Genomic DNA, 12,821 nt, shown 5'->3' on the forward strand with positions numbered 1-12,821 from the left:
ATACAGTGGGTGTCATCAGGAAACTGAGACTGGGAAGGTAAGTGAGCACTGGTACTGTTTGCCCAGAGAGGCTGTGGAGTCTCCACACTTGGAGAGAGCCGAATGCTGCCTAGACATGGTCCTGGACAATTGGCTTTAGGTGATCTTGCTTGAACAGAAAAACTGGGCAAGATGAACTCCAGAGGTGCCTTCCAACCTCAACCATTCTGTGATTCCATTTTTAAGGCCTAGGTCCCACAGAGCAACTTTTCTTCTTGTCTCCTTGATCAACTTCTGTCAAAAAGCTGTCAATACTCTCCAAAAATCTTATAGATTGCATGTGCCCTGCTGTACTGTCCTTACAACTGTGGGTAAAATTCCTTATGAGGGCCAGGGTTTGTGGACATAAAAATTCTTTCAGTTTGAAGAAAGACCCATCTATTTCTTCCAGATCAGGAAGTCCATAGCACATACCCACTGCAAGAGCAGCCATATGCCAATGCAGTGTCCTCATGTTATTATCATTGTTGCATTCAACACCAGTGAATTAACCACTTTAAATTTATCTGAAAGCAGATTTTTGTCTCTGAATTTAGAGGAATAAAACAATGTAACTATGGTAGATTGGATAAAGGAATAAATAATAAAGTTAAGAAACACCTAAAAAAATGTGGTTTTTTTTCTATTTTCTGATTCAGATGAAACTCTGAATGGCTACCACTATAACTTTTTAGTCTAGTCTCATAAAAATTAGGCCCTGATGATTTGCATTTTCTTTTTCTACGGCAAGAGGGAGGTAGGTCCCTTCTGGCAACCTCCTGTTGGGGAAGCTTTTCTACTGGAGTGCCTTCTGGGCTAGTGCAGTCTGCCATTGTACTTCATTCCTGAGCCTTTGATGAAGTCATGTGGCCTTGCTTAAGATGTTATTTGAAGAATGCAGTCTCACTGGTTGGATTGCTCATGTGACCCTGAAACACAGCTGGAAAACTGAATATACCTCATGTAATTGAAGAGATGTTTGCAACTAGGTATTTCTTTTCTGTGGAATTATCATCTTGTGTTTTCTTACAGCAATTAATAATAAGGGACAGTGTAGTCCCACGTCATAACCAAGAAATTGCTGAAATAGGAAAAAAATAATGTGCTACCAGTGAGATTCAGTGTGCTTATGATTGTGTGGTGTACAGCACTCTGTCTGCAAGATCTGGGTGGTTTAAACATTGTGTGCTTCCCTTGGGCACTTAGATAAAGCAAATACCCATCCACTTGAGGTTGGATTGTAGGTTTCATGGAGCTTTCCCCAGAACAGGTATTGCTCAGCTTCAAAGGGCAACTGCACTCATATTCCCCCTAAACTTCTACCATACAGCTTCCATGCATGCTGAAAAGTAGAAAACCCCAAGAAAATGCATAATTTCTGCTGGCTCTGAAAGGGTTGATGGTTTTGGAATGTGTCAGGTAGAACTTAGTTAATATTTAGCTGCTGAATTTAGATACTGGCTAGGAGAAACTGAGACAAATTTGATTCCTTCCTCATATGCACTGTTCAGGAAATACTTAGTGTTTATATGCAATAGGAATGGAAATAAAAAGCTTTTTTATGTATTAGAATTATTTATTCAACACCTTCATTTACAGAATGTCTGTATCTTTATGCCCATGGTTGTGCAGAGATTATTCACATATGTTAACAGCTCTTCAAAAAAATGTAATCTGATGAATTTTTACAGCATTGTAAAGAGGAACAGAGGACATTTTAATGGACAGTAGGTTCACAGCCATTACCAATGCATGTTCTTCCATCTTCTGCCAGCTTGTAGGGATCAGTGTGGAGACATTTGTAGCTGCCCTTAGTGTTAACACATGTAGCAGAAGGATGGCATGGTGGATTAATTTCATTTTCACATTCATCGATGTCTGAAAAATGAGTACACAGTGATCAATAATAATTACAAATTACAAAGGGATTACTAATTTCTCATAAACACTTTTTACAAGGATTCATAAATGAAAGGCATTGTACATTTTCAATGAGACAGATAATGATAAAAAATCTGTATTGTTACTGTTTAAAGGACAGGACAAAGTAGAACGTTGTTGTTGTTTTGTTTTTATTTTTTGTTTGTTTATTTTAAAGCTGGAAATGATGAAAAAAATGTTGCTTTCATAATCCTCTAAAAGCTACAAACGGAAATTGGCTGAATTTTTAAAAATGCAAACCCTAAACATGAGAGCTCTTCTTGCATGTGTTTATATCCTAAGATTTGACTTCCTCTATAAATGTTTTCATCCTGTGCTCTATAGACATAATGAAAATAATAATGCAAACACAGTTCTCTACACTTCTAGGCATGATTTTGAGGAGTCAAATTTTCAGGTTAGCTTTGGTTACAAAATTTATAACCACAATTTATGATATCACTGCAAGGATGGTTGTTTCAAGATGCTATATAAATTCTGTAAAATGACAATATCCTGGAAGAATGTTGAGCAGAAGAACAATTATCCACTGGAAAATGTGCATATGCATATTGTTCTTGAGGCCTTTCAAGATCTTTCACTCTCACTTTCTGGTTATGTGATGAAATGGGAAACAACAGTGCAGGAGAGAAAGTACTCAAAAGAGAGAAAGAGAGAAAGAAAGAGAGAAAGAAAGAGAGAAAGAAAGAGAGAAAGAAAGAGAGAAAGAGAGAAAGAGAGAAAGAGAGAAAGAAAGAAAGAAAGAAAGAAAGAAAGAAAGAAAGAAAGAAAGAAAGAAAGAAAGAAAGGTCTTTTCATAATTTTACAACTTTCTTCTTTCTATGTAATATTTACTTGCATGACTGAATTCAGTTGACAAAAAGTAGGTGTCCAGTGTTATTGATTCTGTATATGTGACAGCTTGTTTAATGTCTCTGACCAATGGTCCTGTGAAGCATTGCAAACCCATATGTGGACAAGTAGTCAAGGCTTCAGTGTCTTCTCTTTTTGGTTTTCTTGCTTTCCTTCTCTACTACGATGTTTGATCTGCTACTTCAATATAAGTAGTTATTTTCAATCAGTATTAGAAACTGACCTGTATTTGCTGACTTAGTTTACCATTGTCACTGAGACCACCTTCCATCATTGGAAATAGGATCAGCTTGATTCTCTCAAATGTTAGTACAAAAAAGTCACTGTGCCCAAAGATAGTTATCAACTAAGACGCTCAAAAGACTAACATGGAGGAAAAATCTAAAACTTCAGAACCCTTAAGAAACAATAACTTTCATAACACTTTGAAGCACAAAAAGATTCTGTTGTTCAGGGTGAAGATTTCTGAGTATTACTCCCTTCAAAACTAAATTTTGAGTCAATGTTCACTGCCTTAATCATCATCCAGGAAAGAAAACCTGCACCTTTGCCTACACTGTAATTCAGACATGCCACTTCCACTTCTGCAGATCCATAGTCATGCTACCTGCTAAGCAGCTAACACTTCTTCATCACTAAATAGTGCATGTCAGATCTGACCAGTCTACCCTGCTAATCAGAGAGCAGTAGTTTACTAAATCAAAATAAAGAGTTATCTACCAGGAGTATGACATCACTTAATATTAAGGAAGGTGGCATATTGTAGCACTAAATGACTTCCTGAATCAATAGATATGATTTCAAAGCCCAAGTTAGTAAGCGGGAATTAGCAGCTCTCAGAATCCTATGCTTTTGCCAGCAAGCCACTCTGTCTTTTCCAGAGCAGCATGTAATTTTGAAACCATCTGCAGAAATGCTAAGCTCTATCCTCCTCATTATATTGCTTGATTTATCCCTAATTTGCTGAATATTTAAAAGAATGGGAACATATTGCACAGGCATGCATGGAACAAAGTGCTTTTTACTGTAAAACTCAAGTAGCATCTGCATAAGTGGGTTTTGATGATTTTCCTTTAATAAAGGCATTGCTTTTTTAATATATGCAGCAGCTTGTTTTCCTATAGCAGATATACAGTCTTTTGTTTACATTACTGAGCATATTAAAAGAAACTAGGACAAGGAATGATTCACTCATTTAACTTATTTATTCCATTCACTGCCAGAACATTAATCTATTGAAAAGGTTTTATTATAATTCATTTAACAGCTTTATTTCTTTATATAGTATTTATGTGGGAGGAATTCAGTGGATAAATAGGATGTGAATAAAGGGAAGAGCTGCAAATTTCATTTGACTTTTTCCATACCAGGTATACCATTAGAATGAAGAGCTTTCTATTCCGCTATCACAGAAATACCGATAAGCAGACTTTTTTGTGGATGAGCTGCAGCACTTGCACTCAAATTATTTTACCACCATCCATAATATATTCTGAAATACAGCCTTTTTGGGTTTAGTTTTCTTTCATGTTCTTATAAAGCAGAGGAGTGTGAATATGCAGACACACACATATATACATATATATATGTACACACACCCTCATTATAAAAGCACACATTTGAAATGTGAACAGATAGAATTCATTCTTCATAACATGAAGAGTCAAAGTCGAAATATTTGCCACATTCTCTTTCTAACCTATTCTATTAAAGAGTAAAAGTCAAAAAGAAAAGAGAAGATTAAAGAATTATTAAAAAACCAGAAAAGGGTTCCTGTGACAATGTGCCAGAAAGATGTCCTTTTGCTGATTTTTCACCCGCTCTACTTTTGTACCTGCAGAAATAATTAACTTCTGGCAAATCTTTTCACAGCTATTTGGGAGAGGGAGGTTGGACCTAAAGTGATTATTACTTTCCTTAATTTCACTTATTCACTTCACAGAATGGGGTTTTTTTTTCACTTTTACTAAAATTATTAGGATGACACATGACCTAGTGGTTCACAGTTCAACTTTTATCTAGAGAATCCATTGAAACAATGCCAGAAAAATGACAACTCTCTGTCATGCTGTTATGTTCATTGTAGGAGGAAGCAATGTATAATTCTGATTTGCTGCCTTTTTCCTCACTTTCTCCTCCCCCTCCCTCCCACTGGCTGTTAATAGACCTGATTTTTGCTTAACTGGGCAATTTTTAGTGCCATTTTCCTATCATCAGCTTGATTGCTGAATCAGGATGGGTAGAAATTGAGATAGCAATTCTGGAGAGAATTTCACATTTTTGTGCTATTACACCTATAACCCCAGGATGCTAACTACAAGGAAGCATAGGAGTGAATTCACATCTGATGAGCTATGGTGCTGTTAGAAAACTCATATAATAATAATAATAATAATAATAATAATAATAATAATAATAATAATAATAATAATAATAATAATAATAATAATATAATACCTATACAAACTGGAGCCTCAAAGTTCCATCCTTTGCTTGTGCAGGTTAATTGTTCTTCTCCATGTAACTGAAATCCATAGTGACATGTATAAGTCACTGTAGATTTTCCAGATTTTGAGCAGTATACAAAATCTCCATTTTCCACACTCTTTGGTGTTCCACATAGTTCATCTGCAAATAGAAAATCTGTATTACAGGCTTTTAAAACATGAAAAGTTTGACATCCCATGTCAAACTATGAGATCCCCTTATACTTACAAATGGATGGTATTCATTACTGCTATAAACATTAACTTCAGTGAAAATTTTCATATGTTTTAAGGCGATCAAGATTTTCATTGTTCATTTATGGAAAAGAAGTTATATGGGATACCACAGGTTTGACTTGTAATCCTCACAAAACTAGCATTACAACATAAGAAGGACATGTTGTAATGTAATGGACCTGTTGGATCAAGTCCAGAGTCGGGCAACACAGATAATCAGAGGGTTGGAGCACCATTCCTTTGAAGAGAGAGGCTGAGAGAGTTGGGGGTTTTATTGTTGTTGTTGTTGTTGCAGCCTGAAGAAGAAAAGGCTCCAGGGAGACCTTTTTGCAGTCTGCTAATTTAACAGTGTTTTCAGAATGATTGGCACAAACTTTTTACCAGAACCCCATGCAATAGGAGGTAATGTTTTTAAACTAAAAGAGGGTTGATTTAGATTAAATATAAGGAACGAGTTTTTTACAAGAGTATTGTAGCAGCAATCCCCTGAATGAGGAATAAAAAAATGAGCATTGACTCTGTGATTGCAGAAGGCTGATAAATCACTTTATTGTTACGGTTACTACACTATACTATCCTATACTATATTCTACTATATGAAAAACCCATTACCCTTGCCAGACAGTCTGATACAACTTTAACCTAATTGGTCAATCAATCAAAACACCATCACCAGAGTCCAATTAAGAAATCACCCTTTGGTAAACAATCTCCATAACATATTCCACATGTGCACAACAAAAGCTGCAGCAAGTAGAGATAAGAATTGTTTTCTTTGAGGTTTCTCACAGCTTCCCAGGAAAATCCTGGGAGTGAATTATGTCTGTCTCTGTTCAGAGGATATGTGATTACCACACAAGAGTACTCAAACACTGGCACAAGTTGCCCCAAGAGCTGAATGCCCCATCCCTGGAAACATTTGGATTCAGATTGCACAGGGCTCCAAGCAATTTGATATACTTGAATATGGCCTTGGTCATTGCAGGTGAGTTGAACTAGATGTCTTATAAGGATCCCTTCCAAGACAAAATGTTCTATGATTCTATAATCCCACTTCTAAGTGATAGAAATACTGAAGGTCTCACCCAGACCAGTAATTCAAGATCTGCCAGAACCAAGGTCAGTTCTTCAACTGGTCTTTACTGTCCCCTCCCCTCCCCTTCTCTCTCCACCCCTCCCTTCCCTCCAAAACAACTGGTAACAACAGATTACCTTCCTGATAAAATTCTTGCCAAGCTTCTAAATTCATCCCAGGTATATTGTTACAATGCTTAAAATCCTGTGGAAACTTTCCAAGTTGAAAGGCATCTGCTGGCACTTCAGAAATTCCTGTGTTGTCACAAATCACACGGGACAGTGAATGTTTTTTGAGTTCCTGCTTTTGAGCTTCTGTGAAAACATCATTTTCCCACCAAAATCTGGAAAGAATAATACAAACTTTTTCTGAAAAGATCAAATTTAAAGAACTGGTTATTCTAACTTACACAGTACATTATATAAAAGACCAAAAATAAGAATTACAGCAAAAACAGGTGAATATAACAATAATAGGAGTAAACGCCATGACCATACAGAACCATTAATAAAAAGGCCAGTGTGAGTCTGATGTACTGGTCAGCTCAGGTCTTGTGTTAAACCCAGAATTGCTTTTCATTGATTAAACAAGTCCACAAAAAAAGTTACAATCCTGAGACAAAAACTTGAGACAGACTTGATTGGACTGGATCCTTACTCCTATGCACAATAACATGTGCTGCTCACTCATAAATTGTTAAAGCATAAACTTTAAAGAGTAACCATAATAGATTTCCCCATACCAAAGCTTTTGAATTCTGCTTGCCCTTACTGAATTGTTGCTAGGAAAACAGGTATTGTTGAATGCTTCTCTGGTTAACTAGGAGCATTTAATTTGCTAAGAAACCTGTAGATATGCAGATTAATTATAGTAGAAAAACATAAGATTGTCATGTTTTTGATCATACAAAAAGTAAGCTAAGAGGACTGTCTGGAACAGGCAAGACCTGCTTTGTTTTGTCAGGAGTGTGGTGTCAGAACAGAGGAACCAGTGGGTGCTACAAAAGTATACCTATTAAATGGTGACATTGTATAAAATATATATGTATGCATACACAATATACATTCAAAGGTTAAAGGAAAGAAAGGAGGAAAAAAAAACAATGAGGAGAAAAGGAAAGACAAACATTTTGTATGTAAAGAAGTGTCATTAATGGCAAAATTACTTCTGGAGAGTTTGGTTTAATGTCTCTGTTAGTAAATTAAATGGTCATAAGCACTGCTACACTGCTTAGTTCCCTGTGGTACTCAGGCCAGGCCAGTTAGGATTTTCCCAAAAGCTAGGCAGGATTGGTGGTAATTTGCCTGAGGATAGTCAGCAGTAGAGTATGGGAGTGATCACACTATAGAAACTGAGCTCAGGTTTATGATCCATATTACAGTGGGCTCATGGCTGAGGTTTCTAGAAAGTCTGTGAGTTTGTGTTTACATTTTCCCAAATAAAACAGAGCAGCAATATTGGCTGTGGACTCTATGCAAACCTGACACGTGAGCAGCATTTGAAGATTTTAATGAGCTGTCTGTAAAGGTTCCATGCAAATGGGAAGTCTGATAGCTGTGTTTGTGTTCTGGGAAGGACTGCCAGTGTGCCCTAGGATGGCTTTTCAGGGCAAATGGGATCCTGCTGCCAGCAGGAGCATACCAGGATAAGGCAAGTGCATGTGAAATTTTGGAAAACTGGCTTTATTTGTAGGCCAATAGTTACCTTCAGAAGCCTGATTTGTTAAAAAACCCATCCCATTTTGCCTACATTGAAGGAGGAGGCAATGTACAGAACCAGGGATGAAGTGGATGTCCCACACCTCAGCAGCACTGTGGCAAGAAAAGCAGGAGAGATGGAGGGACTAAAGGCTAAATCTCACCTTCACACTGTTCCTAAACTACTCAGAGCATCCTGAAAATTCACTGATGATTCCAGCGCCCCTTCCTATAACCAAAGCTATCAAAGACATTCCTCTGCTCAGTTCTACATCTGTCACGTCCCCTTTCATGTACATTAAAACCTATTCTACTTTCATCACAAAATTCAGTTTTATCTACAGGTCTAAATGAGAAATGATTTTTTAATCTACCCAACAGATAGATGTTTACTTTAACAAACATTTTTGTTTACTCCATTCTATCTGTATCAGGTGACCAAAACCCTATGCAAAGTATGTCAAAACTTCAGAAGTTTTGCCCAAATATTTCAAATCCTGAGATTGCAAAAATATTCAGAGGAGGAAGAGGTGGAAGAAGGCTAATGGATCAGAAACAAGCTGTTTCAGTGATGTGATTAAGACAGTGCCTGAGTTTGGCAGATAGGAAGAAGAATACCTTTTATTTTTTGTGAGATTACTGAAAAAAATGTTTTTTGGCTATCAGGATTCAGAGTTCAGATAGATGACAATTCCAGGTAGTCCTGATTTTTGAACTTAGAGAGTACATTAGAAGAATTATTTTTAAATCCCTGCGTACAGATCTGTCACTAGATACATCTGTATCTAGGGTATGTAGTGTCCCTGGTGCAGTTATAGGTAACACCCAACACTCTACCTGACCAGACACTTTTCTATTCTTATTATGTGACAACTATAACATGACAACTATAACTATTACATACTTCTAACTTCTCTTAGGTGGTTTCTTTGTAATTAATGACAGAATAACATTTCACATTTAACTGCCGCAAACTTTGTGGCAGAAAACTGAGGAATTCTCTCATTATTAGAACTCTCTTTTTCTCAGTTTGGAGTTAATGTATTAAATTAGGCTTATGTTTATTTAATGCAGGTAGCATTATAAGACATGAATGTTAAGTAACTGTGTAAGGTACTGAATAATAGAATGGAGGCTGAAAAGACCTCCATAGATGCTCCTTCCTCGGATAGGGAAAAGTATGCCTGTACAATTCAGAGGGCTTTCAACCATGTTTTTAACACAGATGAGTAGAATGTTTGTTGTCTATACAGTTTCTGCAAATGAAATATTACCTTTATGATTAGCATTGCTTTTTCTTGTGAGCTAATTGACATTTTTTAAAGTCCAGATTTAAATTCTGCCTTGGATGATTATTTCCATAATGGTTATTTTCCATAACAGTGACTTATGAGAGGAGCTTAAAGGTCATTGTAAGGACCAGATGTACTTAAACACCCCTGCTAGTATGGTGTGAGCAGTTTTAAATTAGTTGCCTCATGAGATCCAAAATTACTGCCACAAGTACATGACAGAAATAAAAAAAGTTTGGTTTTATAATTGCTTCATGAGCAGCAGCAAGATATAAACAGCTTCTTGTGCCCTGTTGTGACCTAAAGCTGCATTCCTCCTGCTTTTCTGGCATGAGGGGTTGTACTGGCACAAGATCCTGGTGGCACTTGTGCAGGGTTGGTTGAACTGACATCCTATGCTGTGTCCAATGAGGTAGCTCTGGGAACACTCTGCAGTCCCAATTCACATAAGGCCAAGTACGTGGTGGTTATTTTATCCCCTCTTAGAAGACTGAATTACAGCTTTTTCCTATCCCTTCTGACTTCGCTGCAGTTGCCAAAGAAAAATATTGAGGTTCTTCCAGCTCCTGAGCCCAGTGCAGCCCTCAGGGGGAATAAAGCCTGCAAAGTACTACCTCCATCCCTGAAGGAGCTACTGGCCCCTGCCACCATTAACTCCTGGTGGCACCTTGCATTTTCAGCAGCAGTGCACAGCTGGATACCACAGTACCATAGAAAGAAATTCCATGTCATCTGGAATTGATACTGTGTACCAGCCAAAGAAGAATAATCAAAAGCTCACCCAACAAAACTGAGGAAGCTAAGACAAAAATGTGCAAGGGATAGAGAATGATTTGTTTGAAGCATATTTAAGTGTCTGTAAAATCTCCATTGCTACTGGGTTTCTATACATGGTTGGACTCATAATAAACTCACCGGTCACCATCCCTTAGTGCCTTCATTTGCTTTCCAATTATACATGCAAACAGGGGGCCAGTTCTTGCACCTGGAAGAAAGTCTTCCATGAGGCCACCAAGCCAAACATCAATATTGTTAGGATTATGGTACAATTCCATGATTTTTTCAGTGACATTGGGATTGGTTATTACTGTATTCAGGTCAGAGTGAGTTTCCAGTTTTGGTAAACCACAGAATTCTCGCCATTCATTATAACCTGCAAAGATGATGTTTAAAGGAAGATTAGATTTGTCTGTTAGACATGATATATGAAATTTAAAAATTTATAAGGACTGGATTTTTACAATCTTGATCATAGTCATAGACAGTTATGTATAAAAAAGGTCTACTATTACTGGTTAAAATGATGAGAGAAATTATGGCCAGGTCTGAGCTAAGCTCCAGCAGTCTTTCTCTAAGCAGGTTTATCCATGGCCTGATGGTCTATTAACTCCTTGACTGTCGGTTCAATCTTACCCAGGGCTGACTGGAGCAAAAAATCTAATGCAAAACACAGTGACAAACATGAAATATTTCTCAACATGCAGAGTGTACCTAACTAAGCCATCTAAACTGCTCCTGAAGACATCTGTCAACACCTTCTGTGGTTAGTGGAGCTGGTGAGGCTGTGCCTGAATTGACCTATCCCACCGGCTGGGGACAGCCTGCTAATGGGGAGGGGCTGCTTCAGGCAGAAAGCCCCACTTCTCAGAGCTGGTTCCAGCAAAACCAAGCCTCAGGTACCTACACTGAGCACACCCAGATTCACTCATTTGTAATGTTCTTCTAAATTCCAGATTTACCAGATTATTTTAATCTCAAAACTGTCAAATATTTTCCATCAAAGTTAAGAATATTAGCAATGTGTATTTTAAAAGAGACTTAAGTGACTTTTCTGATTACTAAAATTATTATTTAAAAGCTTATGTTACATCCCAAATATAGGCAGTTATACTTCAGTTACCAGTTGGAAGAAAAATCAATAGACCTGGGAGTCCATGATCACGGCCACGTTGTAAATTCAATGACGATAAATCAAGTGAACCATTATTGGACAGCACAAACAGTTTTTCTGTTAACTCCTCATTCAGCAGTTGATCTTGTACCTGCAGTTTTGCTGGATGTGCTAGAAGACCCCTTATTAAAGGATCCAAGCCTCCTTTAAAAATAAAAAATGATGGTATTATATCATATATATAACCATTATAACTTTCATAACAAATATGAATACATATATGTTTCTATGTTTTTAAAACATTGTCCACACAGGTTTTTACATGCAGACACATGCAAAAATCTCCTTTAGTTTAAAGAAAAAGTAATAGAGGTATGAAAGGGCTCCATCTTCTTTGGTATAAAAGAACTTGCAACCTGTTAATAAATTCATACACAAAAAAAATCCAGAAATGTCTTCATCATCACTCATCCTTCTATTGCTAATCTACCAGACTGGTTTAATCTGGAGAGTAATGTTCTTCAAATCCAGTCAAATATTTAATTGAGAATAATAATTCAAGTTCTTTTTAGTGCTCTGGAATCCAGTCAACAACTGAAATAAATAATTTGATTAAATAAATGCTCCAATTCCTAATTCAGGATAAGTAACTTTGAAAAAAGTTACAGTATTCTGGGGAGAAAAAGAACAAAAAAACCCAGAAGCAGTTTAAATAAGACCATACCTTCTTTAATGAGTCTCCAGGGACTAAAGAAAACTTGGTGCAAATGAAGATTTGGGAGCTCAGGATCATCTAAATACTGTGCATTCAATCGCCTTACTATTGGTTGGATTGTTGCATGACCAAAACGAAAAGCAGCTGTTGAAAATACGTTAGAAACTGTAGGATTCATTGTGGGATCATAACCTGTATAAAGGCCAATATACAGATTAAAAGCATCTGGACCAATGATTTTGGGAATGTAATCTCTTAAAGTAATAATCTGAAAGAAAAGAAAAAGAAACATATTTCAGCTTTACTATAGATGAATGGTAATGAATCCCAGGTGCTAAATGCTATTTTCTTCATTCATCTATGCCAAATCATTTGTCATAAGTAAGTGCAATATTACCTGGAAAACAATATCAGTCTTATTTTTGCAGCAAGGGGACCAATGACCAGAGAGAATTGGTGGTGCAGCTCAGAGCAGGCCAACAGTCAGGCCCTGTTAGGTCTTACCATTGATATACTAGACCAAAGCCTCCTGAGCAGAGATTACCAGTGCTGCTCATTTACAAACCACAGGAGTAATCCAGCTCACAGGAGGTGTGTTGAGATTAAAAATGTAAATT

The 12,821-nt window shown here is 37.0% G+C and overlaps 1 protein-coding gene across 1 annotated transcript in view; it reads right to left on the reverse strand.

Annotated features, from left to right (window-relative positions):
• Positions 1–1,735: 1,735 nt before the first annotated feature.
• TPO (thyroid peroxidase) overlaps positions 1,736–12,821 on the reverse strand; it is a gene marked incomplete at both ends in the record, with an annotated part of 35,870 nt that continues 24,784 nt past the window's right edge. Inside the window, 6 exons of the mRNA XM_084202601.1 lie at positions 1,736–1,896; positions 5,269–5,439; positions 6,747–6,952; positions 10,514–10,751; positions 11,523–11,693; positions 12,214–12,472. Coding sequence (XP_084058727.1) covers positions 1,736–1,896; positions 5,269–5,439; positions 6,747–6,952; positions 10,514–10,751; positions 11,523–11,693; positions 12,214–12,472 — 1,206 coding nt within the window. The remainder of the gene's footprint in view (positions 1,897–5,268; positions 5,440–6,746; positions 6,953–10,513; positions 10,752–11,522; positions 11,694–12,213; positions 12,473–12,821) is intronic.

This window comes from Fringilla coelebs, assembly GCF_963513975.1.
Source record: "Fringilla coelebs genome assembly, chromosome: 3".
Taxonomy (NCBI): Eukaryota; Metazoa; Chordata; class Aves; order Passeriformes; family Fringillidae; genus Fringilla; species Fringilla coelebs.